This window comes from Leucoraja erinacea, chromosome 10 (genome assembly GCF_028641065.1).
Source record: "Leucoraja erinacea ecotype New England chromosome 10, Leri_hhj_1, whole genome shotgun sequence".
Taxonomy (NCBI): domain Eukaryota; kingdom Metazoa; phylum Chordata; class Chondrichthyes; order Rajiformes; family Rajidae; genus Leucoraja; species Leucoraja erinaceus.
The window spans coordinates 34,643,813-34,660,926 of NC_073386.1; the positions used below are offsets into that span (position 1 = coordinate 34,643,813).

A 17,114-nucleotide genomic window follows, 5' to 3' on the forward strand; every position below is an offset into this window, starting at 1 on the left:
TTGCAGCGAATGCAGCATCAGAGATCCGGGTTTGATGCCGACTACGGTCGCTGTCTGTATGAAGTTTTACGTTCTCCCCGTGACCTGCGTGAGTTTTCCCCGCGATCTTCGGTTTCCCCACACACTCCAAAAACGTTAAGTTATGTAGGTCAATTGGCTTGGTAAATGTAAAAAATGTCCCTGGTGGTTACGCAAGGATCGCTGGCCGGCACGGCCCCAGTGGGCCGAAGGGCCTGTTTCCGCGCTGTATCTCTAAAACTAAAACTAGAATGGTTGTGATGTTAGGAAATTGACTTGCAATAACATCACACTATCCGTGTTAGAATTTAAGTAGAAGGATGTCGTCTATTTTGAGCAATGGTAAAAAAAAAATTGTTGGGCAGAGTCTATTGGCAGATTTTGTCCAAAGGACTGATATTTTCAAAAGAAGTATATGTGAAATTAAATACTGTTTTTGAAAGTGAAATAAAACTGTTTGAAATTAAGTGCATTAAATTGAAGAAAGTTCTTAGAACATGGTGATCCAGATGAAAATCGCCTGGTTTAGAAAGTAGATAAGAGAAACTGAAAACAAACACTTCCATTTCTTTAATTTTATGGAATGTAGCTATCATTTTCAACTGTTGCAGTTTTCACTGTTATGCCATAGGAAGGCATGTTTTTGTAATATAAACTAAAAATAACTCTTGCCCTTTTTTTTCTGGCACAATTATGAACGCTAATTTCTCAGGCTTTGGTGGAATGTTGTTGGTCATGGTGCATGCAGGTATGGACAGGTTCATTTGCTGAGGAGTTGCAAATGGAACTGAATGTGCAATGATTTTTTTTAGTTTTAGAGACACAGCGTGGAAACGGGTCTTTCGGCCCACCAAGTCCGTGCCAACCAGCGATTTCCCCCGTACCCTAGTTCTATCCTCCACACTAGAGATAATTTACAGAAGCCAATTAACCTGCAAACCTGCATGTCTTTAGAATGTTGGAGGAAATGGGAGCACCTGGAGAAAATCTATGCAGCCACAGGGAGAAAGTATAAACTTCCTACAGACAGCAACTGTGGTCTGAATCAACCCCAGGTTTTACTGAAGTCCATGTCGACAACATCCACTACCCTATTGTCATCTTCATCACCTGAAAATATTCAATAAAGTTTATGAGACAGGATATCCTCTGCACAAAGCTGAGCTAACTATCTCGAATAAATTAAAGAGTAAATCCTGTCCCTAATATTTTCTTTAAATCTATCGTAAGGTTTGAAACCTATAATTTCTTGGATCATCCCTGTGTAGTCTGTACAGATTTTATACGCTCTCCTTGTGACCATGGGTTTTCTCCGGGTCCTCCAGCTACCTCCAACACTCCCTTTATCGTGTGTGCGTGTGTGTGTGGTGTTTCAGCTCGTCAGGCTGAACGGCCCGTTTCCACGCTGTATCTCTAAAATCTAAATGCTTAACACGCGTTTAGACAGACACATGAACAGATACATTGATGTGGATCATATGTTGGCGGACAGGATTAGTTTGGTGCTTTGGGCTGAAGGGTATATTCCTGTGCTGTGTTTCATGGAGGCTACCTAAATCTGTTTGTTCATGCTGATTTGTCTTTCTTTTTCAGGAGCTGGGAAAATATGGACTGCTTTATTACAATGCCCTCTTTATGATTTTGCCTTCTTTGGCCATCGCCTATTTCACAGGAGATCTACAGAGGGTAAGCTTTTTAATGCATCATTTATAGTGTCTACTTTTTAAAATCAGTATCAGTAATTCTTGTATCCTTTGGCCACATGTACCGTATTTCCCGGCAATGAAGACGCACCCCTAATTTAAGTTGTTAACATTTGAAAAAAGGATGGCGGCACAGTATCAAGGGTTTGGTTTATTCCTGGGGTCGGCAACATCACCTGTGTGCCCCGGGACTGGCTGCAGTTCCCAGATCCCTCGCACAGATGTATGGCAGATGAAGTTTAATGTGGATAAATGTGATGTTATCCACTTTGGTATCAAAAACAGGAATGCAGATTACTATCTAAATGGCGTCAAGGTGGAAAAAGGGGAAGTACAATGGGATCTGGGGGTCCTTGTTCATCTATCTATATTTAAAACTCTGTGTGGCTGTGTGTGTTTTTGTGGCTGTGTGTGTTTCTTGAGTTGGAGAACCACGTCTCCCGTGGGGGCTACGGGTAGGGAACGGCTACGTTGGGGGAGCAGACCCAACGGGTTTGCACTTGGTCTAGTATAATATTAAAACTCTGTGTGTGTCTGGCTGGCTGGCTGTGTGTGACGTGGCTGCCAGCCTTTGATTTGTTGCCACGCCAACACCCGACCAGATCAAACTCCCTGATTTTTTTTTTTTTTTCCATTTCGGTAGAGATTTCACTTTTCATTCCAAGTATCCACTCATTAAATTTCGTCATGTTTATGTACACATTTTTAATAAAATCCTTCTCTCTCCCCCCCCCCCCAAACTCACTCATTTTGTCGCCTCCTGCTGGCCAGCGACCATAACGGCTGCTGGCGCCCGCATCTCGCCTCAAAGACGCCATTTAAAAACAGCAGCACTGCTGAATCCTGAGCCGCTTGAGTTGGAGGACCACGTCTTCCGTGGGGCTACGGGTAGGGAACGGCTGCGTTGGGAGAGCAGATCCAACGGGTCTGCACTTGGTCTAGTCAGTCTACGAAAGTAAGCATGCAGGTACAGCAGGCAGTGAAGAAAGCGAATGGCATGTTGGCCTTTATAACAAGAGGAGTCGAGTATAGGAGCAAAGAGGTCCTTCTGCAGTTGTACAGGGCCCTAGTGAGACCACACCTGGAGTATTGTGTGCAGTTTTGCTCCCCTAATTTGAGGAAGGACATTCTTGCCGTTGAGGGAGTGCAGTGTAGGTTTACACGGTTAAGTCCCGGGATGGTGGGACTGTCATATGCTGAGAGAATGGAGCGGCTGGGCTTGTACACTCTGCGATTTAGAAGGATGAGAGGAGATCTTATTGAAACATATAAGGTTATTAAGGATTTGGACACGCTAGAGGCAGGAAACATGTTCCCGATGTTGGGGAGGAGTCCAGAACCAGGGGCCACAGTTTAAGAATAAGGGGTAAACCATTTAGAACGGAGACGAGGAAACACTTTTTCTCACAGAGAATTGTAAGTCTGTGGAATTCTCTGAATATGGGGAGAAGGCAGGAACGGGGCACTGAATGGGGATGATCAGCCATGATCACATTGAATGGTGGTGCTGGCTCGAAGGTCCGAATGGTCTACTCTTGCACCTATTGTCTATTGGAGCAGCCAGCTCCCACCTTGCTGGCTGGTGGGCGGGCTGGCAGAAGGCGCTGAGGTAGTGGCCGCTCGCAGCCACCCGAGCTGCTTCCCTCTCCAGGCCAGACGCTGTGAAAGGAACTCTTTTCCTTCCCCCCCCCCCCCCCCCCCCCCCCCCCCCCCCCCCCCCCCCCCCCCGCCCCCCCCAAGCCCCCGCCATCCATTTACAGCCACTTCCCATCAACTGCCAGCAATGGGGTATAGCCAAGTCTATCTTGACTAACAACCCAACCTTCGGCCTCCAAGACGCAGGTAAATTTTTGTGCCTTATCTTTGGGTAAAAAAAATAGCGCCTTCATTGCCGGGAAATACGGTAAGTGTGCACAGATTCCCATCAATCTGTCCCCACCTCCATTTTCTTTTGCCCATTCGCAATCCACATCACTTTGTCAATGTTGCCTAGGTGATGAAGGCAAATACTTAAAATTATGTACCTATAACAACACTGCTCATTATACAAAATTTCCTGATACTGCTATTAATAGTCTGCCACATAAGTATAGACATATCACTTGTGTTGAATGTGATAGCTCATTCTTGGAAGCTAGCCATTGTAGTTCACAAACTAAGCTGTCACCAAGATGTATGATGTCTGGCATTTTATTTTTGTCCAATAGAACAAAAAATGTTTCACGTTATAAATCGCCAAAAATTGAAAAAGTGTTCTTGGTTATACTGACGCTTCATCTTTAAATCTACAAATTAAGGTATTAAGCAGTGAAAGATAAAATTAATTTATTACGCAGTGAAAGGGAAAAGAAACTGAGACTAGTAGAAAATGACAAAAAATATCTCTGTGCTATTAATTGATACATACTAGTTTCTCTACTCTGCCCTAATGCAAGATAAGCATATCTGTCTCATCTTACACGTTCTGTAAACAGCTTGTGAGCACACAATGTTTAATAAGTTTCATTTAGAGATACAGTGTGGAAATAAGTCCTTCAGCTCACTGAGTCCACTCCACCCAACAATCACCCATACATTTGTTCTATTCTACACATAATTTACAAAGTCAATCCACATGTCTTTGAAATGTGGGTGGTAACCCACACAGTCACAGGGAATATGTACAGACAGCACCCATAGCCAGGATTAAACCTAGGTCTCTGGTGCTGTAAGGCAGCAACTCTACTGCTGTGCCGTTGTGCTGCCCTATTAACTGCTCGCTCATGATATTGTCACTGCTGCCATCCCCTTTAGATCTGCTGTCAGCAGTTAAGGCTATTGTGTAGCCTGTGTTTCTTGGTCTCTTTCCCGTATGTCCTGAATCCTGTTGTAGGACTGAAAGGGTGTGCAATTATAATTCACAAATGACCTAATTTGATTGTGACAGAAGTATACTATATTTCCTTTACCTTCACAGTCCATCTGCAGCTCAACAATTACTACATTCATTCTCCTTTAATGATTTTCCATTTTATTCAACTTGGGGGACTATATTATACTGTATAACCATGACATGTGAATCATGCACAGTGAGTGGCATGTCTTCTCACAGCTCTCGGCATCTCCCAGCTGACTTTGCACCCTTCTTACTGCTCATCAATATGTGCCCGTTGATAACGCTATCTGAAAATAGTGCGAACATTGTCATAGGACCTGCCGATGAAGGCGATACTGTTGTTTTGTAAATTGATCCATATCTCTAATTCCAAAGATTGATCACCAGCTATCTGATGCATCGCACTACTTAATGCACCATGACCCACCATTGAACATCAGACTATTGTCTCCCATATTTCCACTAGCCTCTTCCCCTCAAATAGCTTCAGTCCATAGTCTCTAATCTTGTAGTCTCACATTCTTAAAAAAAAAAGCACAACTTTTGTGAAGAAGACACAGATTGCAGATATGGAGTTCTTGAGCAACATTTAAACTACTGGAGGTACTCTGTGTTATGCAGCATCTGGGAGGAATTGGACAGGTGACGTTTGGGGTTGGGACAATGCCTGAGTCTGAAGAATGGTATCAACCGGAAAGAGTAAAAGTTAAAGGTCATGGCAATGTTAACATTGGAATGCATAGAGAGTGGATTGGTAAATAGAACAGAGAATGGTCAAAAACTGGTTATTTTCTGATTTGCAAGATGCAAGAAGTGATTTGCCACAAGGACTGAAGCCAAGGCCTCAACCTTAAAATAATTTACAAGTATGACTGGCGGCACCAAAGACAGTTTGCTAAATTAGCTGATAATACAAATGTAAGAAAGCAAAATGTGACTTGAATACAAAGGAAGCTACAAAAAGGACATAGGTGAAGTAAGTGGGCAAGGATTTCCTTTGATGCAACACTCTATATAGGTCTGGGGCATTTAAATTTTTAGATTTTGGTGCTTCAAAATGCAAACAATTTTAATCTCGGGCAGAACGGTGGCACAGCGGTAGAGTTGTTGTATTGTAGTGCCAGAGACCTGGGTTCGAATCTGACCCATTCGTGCTGTCTGTTCGGAGTTTGTACGTTCTCTCCGTGACCTGTGTGGGTTTTCTCTGGGATCTTCAATTTCCTCCCACACTCCAAAGACGTGCAGCTTTGTAGGCTAATTGGCTTGGTATAAGTGTAAATTGTCGCAAATGTGTGTAGGGTAATGTTAATGTGCGAGGATCACTGGTCAGTGCAGATTCGTTGGGCCGAAGGGCCTGTTTCCACGCTGTATCTCTAAACTAAACTAAATGCAGTGCTATGAAACCGCATGAAGCTTCTAGGAATTCTATTTTCTGAACTATTTGAAGTCCTAAGAAAAGGGAAGTGTAATAAAATATTCATTTTAAATATCCTCCAGCGAACTGGAAGGATTTATTTTTTAATTTAGTTTCAGAGAAATATATTTGGAGAATTCATAAAATATTGAACTTGGATAGTATTTCAAATTGTATTTTGGTCAAAATTTAATGATAGAAATATTAATATTAATGTGTGTGCACACAAGGTAATGTGAGAGGCCCCAGCTTGTGACTGTTTTGGCAGGATTGAATAGTTGAATTCAGTATGCAGACATGCTGTCTGCCCAGTTGGCGTTGGTTCAAGGCCTGTGTACCTTTTCTGGAGGGAAAAAAATACCAGGGAGACTTGTGTAGAATAGACGTTCTGTCTTGCTATCTCAAGGGGTGGCTTATTAGAGTGTGCTCTGTGGAGGTACTGTAAGAAAGTTTAGGAAAAGGAAGGGGTGGAGTGCAGAATTGGGAGTCGGGAGAGTGAAGGCAAATTATAATTCGGGGCTATGAAGAATTTTTAAGCGTTTTCATTTGTGCTTTTAACAAAGCTGCATTACCATTTTGAAACTGTTACAGGTTTTGGGGATCAAATCTGTTGCCTGATGTACTTTCAGAATATTAGAAATTTACTATTAACTTACCCACAAAGTGCAGGTGTATGTAAAAATTCCTTCCCCGATATATCGATATTACTAGTAGCACTGTGCCTTTCTGATCATCAAAAGATAAATACTTTAAAAGATACAAAGATTGACAACTGATATTCCTGTGCAGAAGAAACTGCCTTTAAGTGTGTGCATATAATTATAATTATTAAATTATTTTTACTGTTATCCATCTAGCACATTAATAAATAAATTAGCACATGAACTACTTTGGATTTGTACATTTTGCAGCTTTTAAAATTAATAGATTTGACAGGTTCTTGAGAATATTAGAACACATTTTCGAATAGAGCACTATAGAGTGAATCATTTATAGAGTGAAGAAGGGAAAGCAGAGATCTGCAACTGGAGGAAAATAGAATGGTATTTGTGGGTTTTAGAAAATAGACAGAATTATTCTGAGGATAGACACAAAATGCTGGAGTAACTCAGTGGAACAGGCAGTATCTCTGTAGAGAAGGAATGGGTGACATTTTGGGCCGAGACTTTTATTGATAGCAATAAAACTAATAAAGTAAGCAACATGTCTATGTACCTAACAGAATAAGGAGTCATTGATAGCATTCTTGTTTTCAGAAAGCATGTCAGGTGCACCAGATAGGGTCTTGGGGGCTGAGTCAGTGCTAGCGTTACCAAGCCACTCTTGGTGATGGATATTAAAATTTCCCACTGTGTACGTTCTGTGCTCTTGCTATTTTCAATGCTTCTACCCTGTATTGCCCAATGTGAAGGAGCACTGATTCATCAGCGAAGGGTAAATGGTATGTGGGAATCAGTTCTTAGTTTGACTTGTTGCTGTGAGCACAGTTTAGTTTAGAGATACATCATGGAAACAGGCCCTTAGACCCATCGAGTCCAGGCCGACCATCAATCACCATTTCACATTAGTTCTATGTTATCACTTTCCACTTTCGCATTCACTCTGTACACTCCTTGGTGCAATTAACGGCCAATTAACCTGCAAACTTCCCACGTCTTTGGGATGTGGGAAGAAACTGGAGGGAATCCATTCGGTCACGGAGAATGCAAACTCCACTCGGCATCCAAGGTCGGGATTGAACAGTCTCTGGCGCTGTGAGGTGGCATAAGATCAGCTGCCCATCTCTGCCACCCACTGGAACATTGTTGGAGTCATCCTGTCTGTGTTCCATTGTGATGACACGTGTAGTGGTCTATCCTGTAAATGGATAGATTACCTTGTGGAATTATAAGCAAAACACAATGTTGGCCAAACTCGGCGAGTCGGGCAGCAATTGTAGTGGGAATGGACAGACTACCTTTTGGGTCGTGACTCTCATTATTCTCTTAGAACCTGTCTTGTATTGCCGGATGAGACATAGTAAATAAGGAATGATTCTGTAAGTACAACTATGCTACGTGGCTTGTAAACCTCATTTTCCATCTGTTTGGAAGAGATTAAACTTTAAATGAACAAGTTAACACTTTTTTTCCAGGCAATTGATTTTGAAGGCTGGTCAAATGGAATGTTTGTTTTCCAGTATCTGGTGTCCTGCATAATGGGGTAAGTGTAATCCACGTATATTTCTGTAAAGTAATTTTGAAAGTGCAAAATAGATCAACCGTGTTTGAATGGCAGAGCAGACACGATGGGCTGAATGGCCTAATCTGATTGGCTTAGTGGTGGGGGGGGGAGGAGAGAACCTGGAAGAGAGGTTGGGGCATGACAAAGCTGAATGCACACGAGGAGGGGTTAGGTTGGCATTTGGATGGAATAAATGACAAAGAATAGTGTTACTTTTGAGACTGGATTAAAATTAAAGTTGAATAAGTATTTAAACATAAGATGGAAAGTAGAGAAGAGAGTGTCAGATAAGGGGAAGAGTGAAATTTAAAGTCCGAGTGAGGAATGTAGGTGGAAGGGTCTGGGAAAGGAGGGGGGAGAGGGGCATGATCTCATGCAAGAGGTGCATGATAGTGGGGGAAATCAAGTCAAGTCAAGTTTATTTGTCACGTACACATATGAGATGTGCAGTGAAATGAAAGTGGCAATGCTCGCGGACTTTTGTGCAAAAGACAAACAACAAAACAACCAAACAAATTATAAACACAATCATAACGCACATATTCGGGAAATTGGGGTGTGTGTGGGAGGGGACACACACAGGATAGGGAGAAGGGATGGAGAAATATTAGGTACAATTGGAGAATTCATTGGGATGTAATCTATACCCGAGGTTTCCCCCAACCTCTCCAGTATAAAATGTGGGTTGCGCCTCTCTCTGCCTTGACAGTCAGAGAAATATCCCTTTACATGCCAATTTTAAACATGGTGGTCCTAGACTTTCCAACTGCTGGAAACTCCTCTGCATGTCCCCTCTATCTGAGCCTTTCATTATTTGGTAAGTTTCAATGACACCACCCCCTCATTCTTCCAAGCATCAGCGAGTACAAGCCCAGAGCCAACAAACGCTCCCTATACGTTAAACCAATCATCCCTGGGGTCATTCTTGTAAACCACCTCTGGACCCTCTCCACGCCAGCACATTCTTCCTTGGATATTTGGGGGATGAAGGGGGAGGGGCAGTTACTTAAAATTGGAGAATTGCATAAAAGGATGTCTGCTTGGGTAGCTTACAACCCAGTGGTATGAACATTGAAATAAAAAGGAACTGCAAATGCTGATAGATAATACGAAAGATAAACACAAAGTGCTGGAGTAACTCCAGTGGGAGGTTTGTAGAAGTTACATATAATTGGAGAATTCAATGTTCAATTTTCTACAATCATTATGTATCCCTCTTGGGCTCAGATCTGTTTCAATCCAACAATTTGCCTATCACAGTACCCCCTCACCTGAGGCCATCTGTTGCCAGTAGTAATTTGCCCTGCCTCTTCTCACTTCCAAATGTTTCCACCGTTCTTCCTGCACCATTCGGTCTGAAGAAGGGTCCCAACCCGAAACGTCGTCTTTCCATTTTTTTCAGAGATGCTAGCTGACCCGCTGTGTGCTCCAACATTGGTATCTTTGGTATGAACAATGAGTTCCTCAATTTTAGGTATCCGCCCCTCCTCTTCTTTCTGCACCCCCTCGCATGTGCCCCACTTGAACTTGCACCTATTTCTTTCCTCCCCAACTCTTCCACCTATGTTGGTTTATCTTGCTTTACAATTCACAACTCTTCAATCCTTTTGTGTCACCCACTTCTGCTTTTTAATCTCTGGCCTTTGTCCAACCATCTGCCCATCCAAAAACCCCTCACCTGCATCCACCATGCTAATCTCTGTTCCTGCTCTTCCTGTCCTCCTGCTTTCTTTCCCCTCCCTACAATCCGCCTGTAGAGTGATCCCGACCCAAAACGTCACCGATCCATGTTCTCCTGAGTTACTGCCTGATCCACTGGGTTACTCCAGCACTTTTTTTTTATAAAGCAGTATCTGCAGTTTCCTGTTGCAACAATGATATTTGTGTCTACTTGAATTTAAAACCTGCCTCTTGGTATTTAGTAAATCACTAACACAAAATACTGAATTTGGTTAAATCGTTGTGTTAATTGAGTTCAGTTGGGATCACCCAAGTTTTATTGATATTATTTTACTCTTTGCAGATTTGTTCTCATGTACTCTACAGTTCTGTGCACACAGTATAATTCTGCTCTTACCACCACCATCGTTGGCTGTGTTAAGGTAGGATAGGACAAAACCTTAGATGATCCATTTATTTCCAGTATTTGGCATGCCCTGACAATTATCTTTCTAATGGCAATATTATATGATTCCCTACCTTTTTGCTATTCTGCACGTAATTTGCCTGTTATCCTGCATAATCTTTGAATTGCCTTTGTTCGACTATGGTATGGCTAAGAAGTACAGAGACATGCTTAATCCTTTTTGAACTTCATGTGAACGGTCCGTATTGGATATTTCTTGATGGCAAGTATCAAGGGAAAATCAGGCATGTCTTCACCCTGACTGACCGGATGCAACATCCAAGAGTTGGGGAACAGAGGCCTGTAAGATGTTCTAGCTCGTTCCATGTTTGTACAATGCGCTCTGTAATGGTGGTGATGGCTTCTCGTCTTTGACTCTTTTTGTTGGGAAGTGTCTATAAAGCTGCAATGTGTAGCAAACAATCTACATAGTTCTGTCCTCAATTACCAGCAGTAATTTGAAGTCATGGCTGAATTAAGGGTGACCCTGTAGTCCTATTGCTGAGGATCATTGAGTAATAGAGAGATTTTGATTGACTATTTTCTTCCTGAATTTACTTACAATGGTTATTATCTCATGTGCAGTCGTACAGTGAAATTATTTTGCAGATAAAGTATAGCCATACCCAAGTTTTGCATAAGTATATTTAGACCAATTGTATTGCTGCTTGCCACAAGGGGTTCCCAGGTTATGCAAGGGTTCCATTCCTGAGAACTGTTCTTAAACTGAATTTTCAGTCGGAAAAGAACACTTCTCACATAAAATTGTAAATTTAAAGAATAATACCAGGGAGCATCACTGGTAGACGAGCTGTTACCAGCAAGTAAACTGTGATATATATTTTTCTCCACCCCACGTGATCCATTATAACGCGGATTTACTTTATTAAGTAAACCATAAACCATATGGTTTTTAAACCAGGAAGATTTCCAGTTTTTGTCAAAGGCACTATCAATTTAATAATTTGAATACCAATGTGCATGGTGTTGTAAATCAAAATCTATTGCGGCAGTTTTTTTTGCAGGAGAAAAAATAAGAAATAAGGTTCTAGCTGAGAGCTTCAGCAAAAATACATTTTTTTAATTTAAAAATATTACATTTTAAATATGAAACCAGCATCCAGTTTCTACTTGCCCAAATGAGGGCTGATGTACGTGAAAAGCATTGATTTTTAAAATTTAGACTTTGGCTACATTTAAAATCTTCTCTACTTTAGTTTTACAAATATTGTAATTTTTTTTTTCATACTGTCACATCTCATTCCATCGTATCATTTATCCACTCTGCTCTATTTTTTTCCAGGAAAAGTAACCTGTGATATTTTAGTTTTTTTAACTTGCATTAAAATATTTTTATGCCCACAGAATATTTTGGTGACTTATATTGGAATGTTTCTTGGTGGAGACTATATATTCACATGGACTAACTTCATTGGTTTAAATATCAGGTTAGTAATGATTGATATTTTAGTTATTTTCGTTGTTAAACCGAGCTCTTTTTTTCAATTTAATTCAAGAACACTCGATTCAAAATCTTGTTGCTATTGAAATCGATTCTTTATTCTGACAGTGCTGGATAATTCTTTAAACCTTCCAACACAGATTGGGGCAGGTCCAGAGAACTATATCTCCAATACAAAATCGAGGCATTATATAGGTATTGGATCATTATCAAAGGTATCAAAGGTATTTTATTGGTCACATTCACATACACCTAGGTGTAGTGAAGTGAAATGCTTCTTGCCATTTTGCAGAACATAAAGAAGGAATACAGACATAACATTAATAAGAGTTTTAAACATAAATAACATCCCCCCACAATGGTTCCCATTATGAGGGAAGGCACAAAGTCCAGTCCCCAACCTCAGTTCACCCATAGTCGGGCCTATTGAGGCCTCCACAGTTGCCTCTACGGAGGCCCGATGATCCAGGCCGTTCTCGCCGGGTGATGTTGCTCTGGCGTCGGGAGGATCCTCTCAGCGGCCTGGGAACCCTGGAACGGCCGCTTCCGCACTGGAGGCCGCGGCTTCCAAAGCCAACAAGGCCGCGCCGGTTGGAGCTCCACAACTGGCGATCTCATCTAGAGATCCCAGGCTCCCGATGTAAATTTCAGCGCCGCTGGTCGCTCCACAGTCCCGCAGCTCCGTGATGTTTTCCTCAGCGATCTTCAGCTCACCGGAGCTCCAGCGTGGCGACCCGGGCAAGGCATCGCCCGCTCCAGCGCTGTGCCGCCGCCGAAGCCGAGGTTCTGGGCGGTCCCCGACGGGAAACGCCGCTCCAGGCCCGCTGGTAGGCCGTGAGGACGGGTCGAAGCTGCAGCCCGGAGAAATGCTGCCTCTCCGACCAGGTAGGGACCCTGAAAGGTAGTTTCCCCCTTCCCCCCCCCAGGTACAGAAGGCGTGGCAAACTATCAACAAAGTCCTTTCCAGTGATTGACAACACGTTTATTCACATGATTTTCCCTTTTCTGGCCTCTTGACAACCCTTGCTCGCTTTGTGGTTTTCTTTACCCTCTTTGTTGAGGTCTGTATATAGTAATCTTCAATTTGCTATGCTATTAGTGAGGAGTCGTAGAGAGGTCTTACATTCCTCTCCTCTGGAGATAGCAGGGGGAGGTTGTAATTCATTCATGTTTAGTTTAGAGATACAGCACGGAAATGGGCCCACGCAAGTCACGGGGAGAACATACAAACTCCGTACAGATAGCACCTGTAGTAAGAATCGAACCCGGGTCTCTGGCGCTGCATTCGCTGTAAGGCAGCAACTCTACCGCTGCGCCACCGTGCCGCCCTTGGACGGCATGAAGGGCCTATTCCCACACTGAATTACTCAGTTTCCTGTGGTGAATTTCAAAGGAATTGGTTATACACGGGAAATTTACAGAGTAGGTCATGGAAGGATTTATTGCAAAACAGCTAGTATTGCCGAAAGGGCATGCAATATTATGCAATGTATATTGTTTAATCTAACAGGTTAATGTTCCCTTTTAGGCCCTGGCATTGTGTTCTTCATCTTTTAAACCGTCTCTCCTTATGTCTGCAACATTGTAGAATGGTATAATTTTCTTGTTTGATTTGACCTATTCATATAGTGCGATGTCATGAACTTTTTCATGTATTTTGTTTTAACAGCATTGCTGGAAGTTTGGTATATTCCTATATTACATTCACAGAGGAGCAGTCAACCAAGACACCCAGCAGCAACACTGAAACCAAGGGAAAAATTGCTGTTTGAGCAGAGCATCTCGATTAACATTTTTGTTCCTTTTAATTTCTTTAAGAAAGGTATCTATGACTATAGATTAATGTAATTATATGCTGTTTTAATTTTGGTACAAGTTTGTTACAATGTTGATAGACCAAATAAAGCCAAACTAGTACAAAATGGCCCATTTTTAATGTGCTACAGTTTGGTTTTAAAACATTATACATTCCCCTACAGGTTCTATTTTGTCTCGGCCCCAAAGTTCCCAATAGATATCTCCACTGGGGCATCTTAATCTGTTTTTACAATATTTATTGTTTGTCTGTTTGCACCTCTTTTTAAGAACAGCGAAAGAACAGTACAATAATCTGGCAATCTTAGAGGTAGATAATATGTTCTGCTTACAATGGTTTTAATTAAATGATGACTGAATTGTAGAACTACCAATTTTGATAACACTTTTAAGTGGAGGAAGTCAGAGTACCGATAGTTTTTGGCATCGATTTAAAATTTGTACTTGTGGATTGAGAGGCTGAGGATATCTTGGAGCATTGGGTGCAAGCCAACTATCTCATGCACTGTGGCTACCAAATTTGGTCCATGAACAGATATCTTGTATTCAATGAATCAGATATTTGTAAGTAAACAATCTTGTTCGTTTACAGAAAGAAATGTTGCAGTAAAGTGTGGGATAATTTTCTAGGTTTCAAATGGTAGAAACTGACTTTGGGGAGCAAGAATGTTGTTGACATAAATATCTTATTGGTACACCTTCTGCTGAAATTCCCAGAAATAGCTTTGCTAAGTACTACATTTAACAATGCAGTTCAGATAATCATAACATCACAAGGGTAGTTTTAGTGGAGAATTGTTTTTTCAAAATAAATTTAGTGCTGCGTTTGAACTGCCTTTTTTTAATTAAATATTTTGAAATCTGAAAAAATCTGTCAAACAATTTAATGAGTGTTGCACAAGCGAGTTGTGTTAAACACAACTGAATTGTAAGAACAGTTTTGGAACTAACATTTTTAACATTAAAGCAAAGCTATTTAAAAAATGAATAGGTGGTGTTTCGGGTTGGGACCCTTCAAAAAATTGTTTGATGCTTTCTAAGTCTGCTAAACAATTGATAAAATTGGAAGATTAGAAAATGTTGGTTCACATTAAACCTCTTGGCCCATTCAGTTGTAACTTTTCATGAAATATTTAAATTTACTTCAAACAACTCATTCAGTACCTGGATGAACCAAAGTATTTAATAATTAATTGTTCTGTACTTCTGACAGGTTGCTTAAATCTACTGTGTGTTTGTGACAACTTCATAACATTTTTAAATATAATGTATGTGGAATATAAAGCTTGTAGGAAAAAGTATGAATATGAGGAATCAAGGAGACAGTTACATTTGTAATGTATGTACAGGTGCACAACCTTTTATCCGGTGTTCCGGAAACCGAAAAACTCCGAAAACCGGCCATTTTTTCCAGGATGTCGTCTGCACACCAAAGCTCGCGTTTGGGGTCAAACTTGACCCGAAACGACCCACGGTCAACCCAGGTCTGTACTACTGTAGCGGCTGCCTCCTCCCCGGAGACCGGGGAGACACTTAAACATCTGTAAATCATTGCTTAAATGTTAGTCAGTTAGTTTGGAGGGCTTTTATGTGAGGGGGGGGGGGGGGGGGATGAAGGGGTAAACTTTAATTCTTCGTCCCCTACTTGGTCGGAGAGACGGGGAGCGGTCAATGCCCTACCGGGTCGCCGTGCAGTAAGCTCCGCAGCGCTGTGGCCGCCAACTTCCAGCTGGGGCTACGGGCTGCGCCGGTTGTAGCTCCGACCCCGGCAACTCTACTCTACCCCAAATTCAGTGCCCCCCGCGGCCTGACGCCCGCCCAATGTTGGGAGTTGGCGGCGTCGCAGCGCTGGGATACCAACGGGAAGCGGGCAATGCCTTACCGGGTCGCTGTGCGGTAAGTTCCAGGGCGCTGAGGCCGCCTTCTCCCAACATTCGCGGAGCTGGGGCTGCGGGCGTCCGACCGCGTGCCGCGCTGGATTTGGAGCGCCTCGCAGCCAGGGGTCGAGTTGCCGGGGTCGGAGCTCCAACCGGCACCGCCCGCGGCCGGACGGAGCCCCCAGCTCCGCGATGTTGGGAGTCGCCGACCAGGTAGGGGACTAAGAATTAAAGTTTCCCCCTTCACCCACCCACCCCACCACCACCACATAAAAACGCTCCAAACTAACTGACTAACATTTATGCAATGATTTACAATGATTCCCCGGTCTCCGGGGAGGAGGCAGTCGCTCCAGACTTTTCAAGCCACCTGCGCTACCTACCTAATCTACGCTAAAAATCTTCCATTCGGCAATCCGAAAATGTCCGAAATCCGACAAGTGTCTGGTCCCAAGGCTTTCGGATAAAAGGTTGTGCACCTGTATAAGTTTTAATGAGCATTTTTAAATGTTCAATTTCCGAAATGCATATTGTCAGAATATGGCATTTGTAAATCATGTATGTAATAAGAAGTATTGAAATCGTGAGATCAATTGAAAATCAATTAGTTAAGTCTACATTATGGAAATAAGAAACGACACCGTCCAGAATAATTAACACTTGCTAAATTGTAGTACCATTTTGCTTTTGTTCAGCACTAAATCTCTATTTAACGTTGCAACAAGGTTTCCTTTATATTTCTGCATTGTCAGCTAAGTGGTTTAGTGATTTTCAAAATGCTTTTAGTACTGAAAATATGGTGATCAGTAAACATGTATAGTTTAATGTAAGTAAACACTGAAGTGCCTAGTCATTGAATTATTTTTTTAATATTTGGGTATTTGTAATGTGGATGCATTTGGAAAATCTAGATTTTCTTAAATTAATTACTACCGATGATGTATTGCTTGTGCAATTTCCCATAATGTATAAAGGACGTGTTCTACTTTGTTTTTAATAGTTGTACTTCATCCTTTCATTGAATGAAATTTGGATTTGAAAAATATTTTGTAACAAATACAGCTTTTTTTTTTAAACTAACTCTGTTTTAATAATTGCTTTAACTTCACATGAGTATTATTCTTCATCCTGTAATATCTCCACAGCATAATATACAGATAAATACTTAGTATTTTATAAATCTTGCCTGGAAAAGTTATTTAATCCTTAATATTACTCTGTAAATTTGTGATGGCAGTAGATTTCATAGTCATCCTTTTAGTTTTGTTGTTGGCCTGTCATGGCTTACAGGATCTGCCAGTTGCTAACCATTGTAACTCCCCTTTCCATTCCCATGCTGATGTTTCTGTCCTGGGTCTATGTCATTGCCAGAGTGAGGTCACATTCAAACTGGAAGAACAACACCTTGTACTCTGCCTGGGTAGCTTACAAGCTAACGGATATGCACCCATTTCCCCCCTCCACCTATATTCCTTCCACTGGCTTCACAATTTAGTTTAGAGATACAGCGCGGAAACGGGCCCTTGGGCGCACCGAGTCCATGCCGAACAACGATCCTCGCAAATTAACACTGCCTTACACACGCTAGGGACAATTTACATT

The 17,114-nt window shown here is 41.9% G+C and overlaps 1 protein-coding gene across 4 annotated transcripts in view; it reads left to right on the forward strand.

The window, feature by feature from the left end:
* The window catches only part of slc35d1a (solute carrier family 35 member D1a), a 29,191-nt gene extending 12,599 nt beyond the window's left edge, over positions 1 to 16,592 (forward strand). For 2 of the 4 annotated variants that reach the window (XM_055641926.1, XM_055641930.1), the window contains exons 8-13: positions 1,612 to 1,704; positions 8,145 to 8,212; positions 10,257 to 10,335; positions 11,724 to 11,806; positions 13,490 to 15,119; positions 15,856 to 16,592. In XM_055641926.1, coding sequence (XP_055497901.1) covers positions 1,612 to 1,704; positions 8,145 to 8,212; positions 10,257 to 10,335; positions 11,724 to 11,806; positions 13,490 to 13,592 — 426 coding nt within the window. In that variant the 3' untranslated portion in view covers positions 13,593 to 15,119; positions 15,856 to 16,592. The remainder of the gene's footprint in view (positions 1 to 1,611; positions 1,705 to 8,144; positions 8,213 to 10,256; positions 10,336 to 11,723; positions 11,807 to 13,489; positions 15,120 to 15,855) is intronic. The other 2 variants (XM_055641927.1, XM_055641929.1) reach the window with 2 other exon arrangements.
* The last annotated feature ends 522 nt before the right edge of the window (positions 16,593 to 17,114 follow it).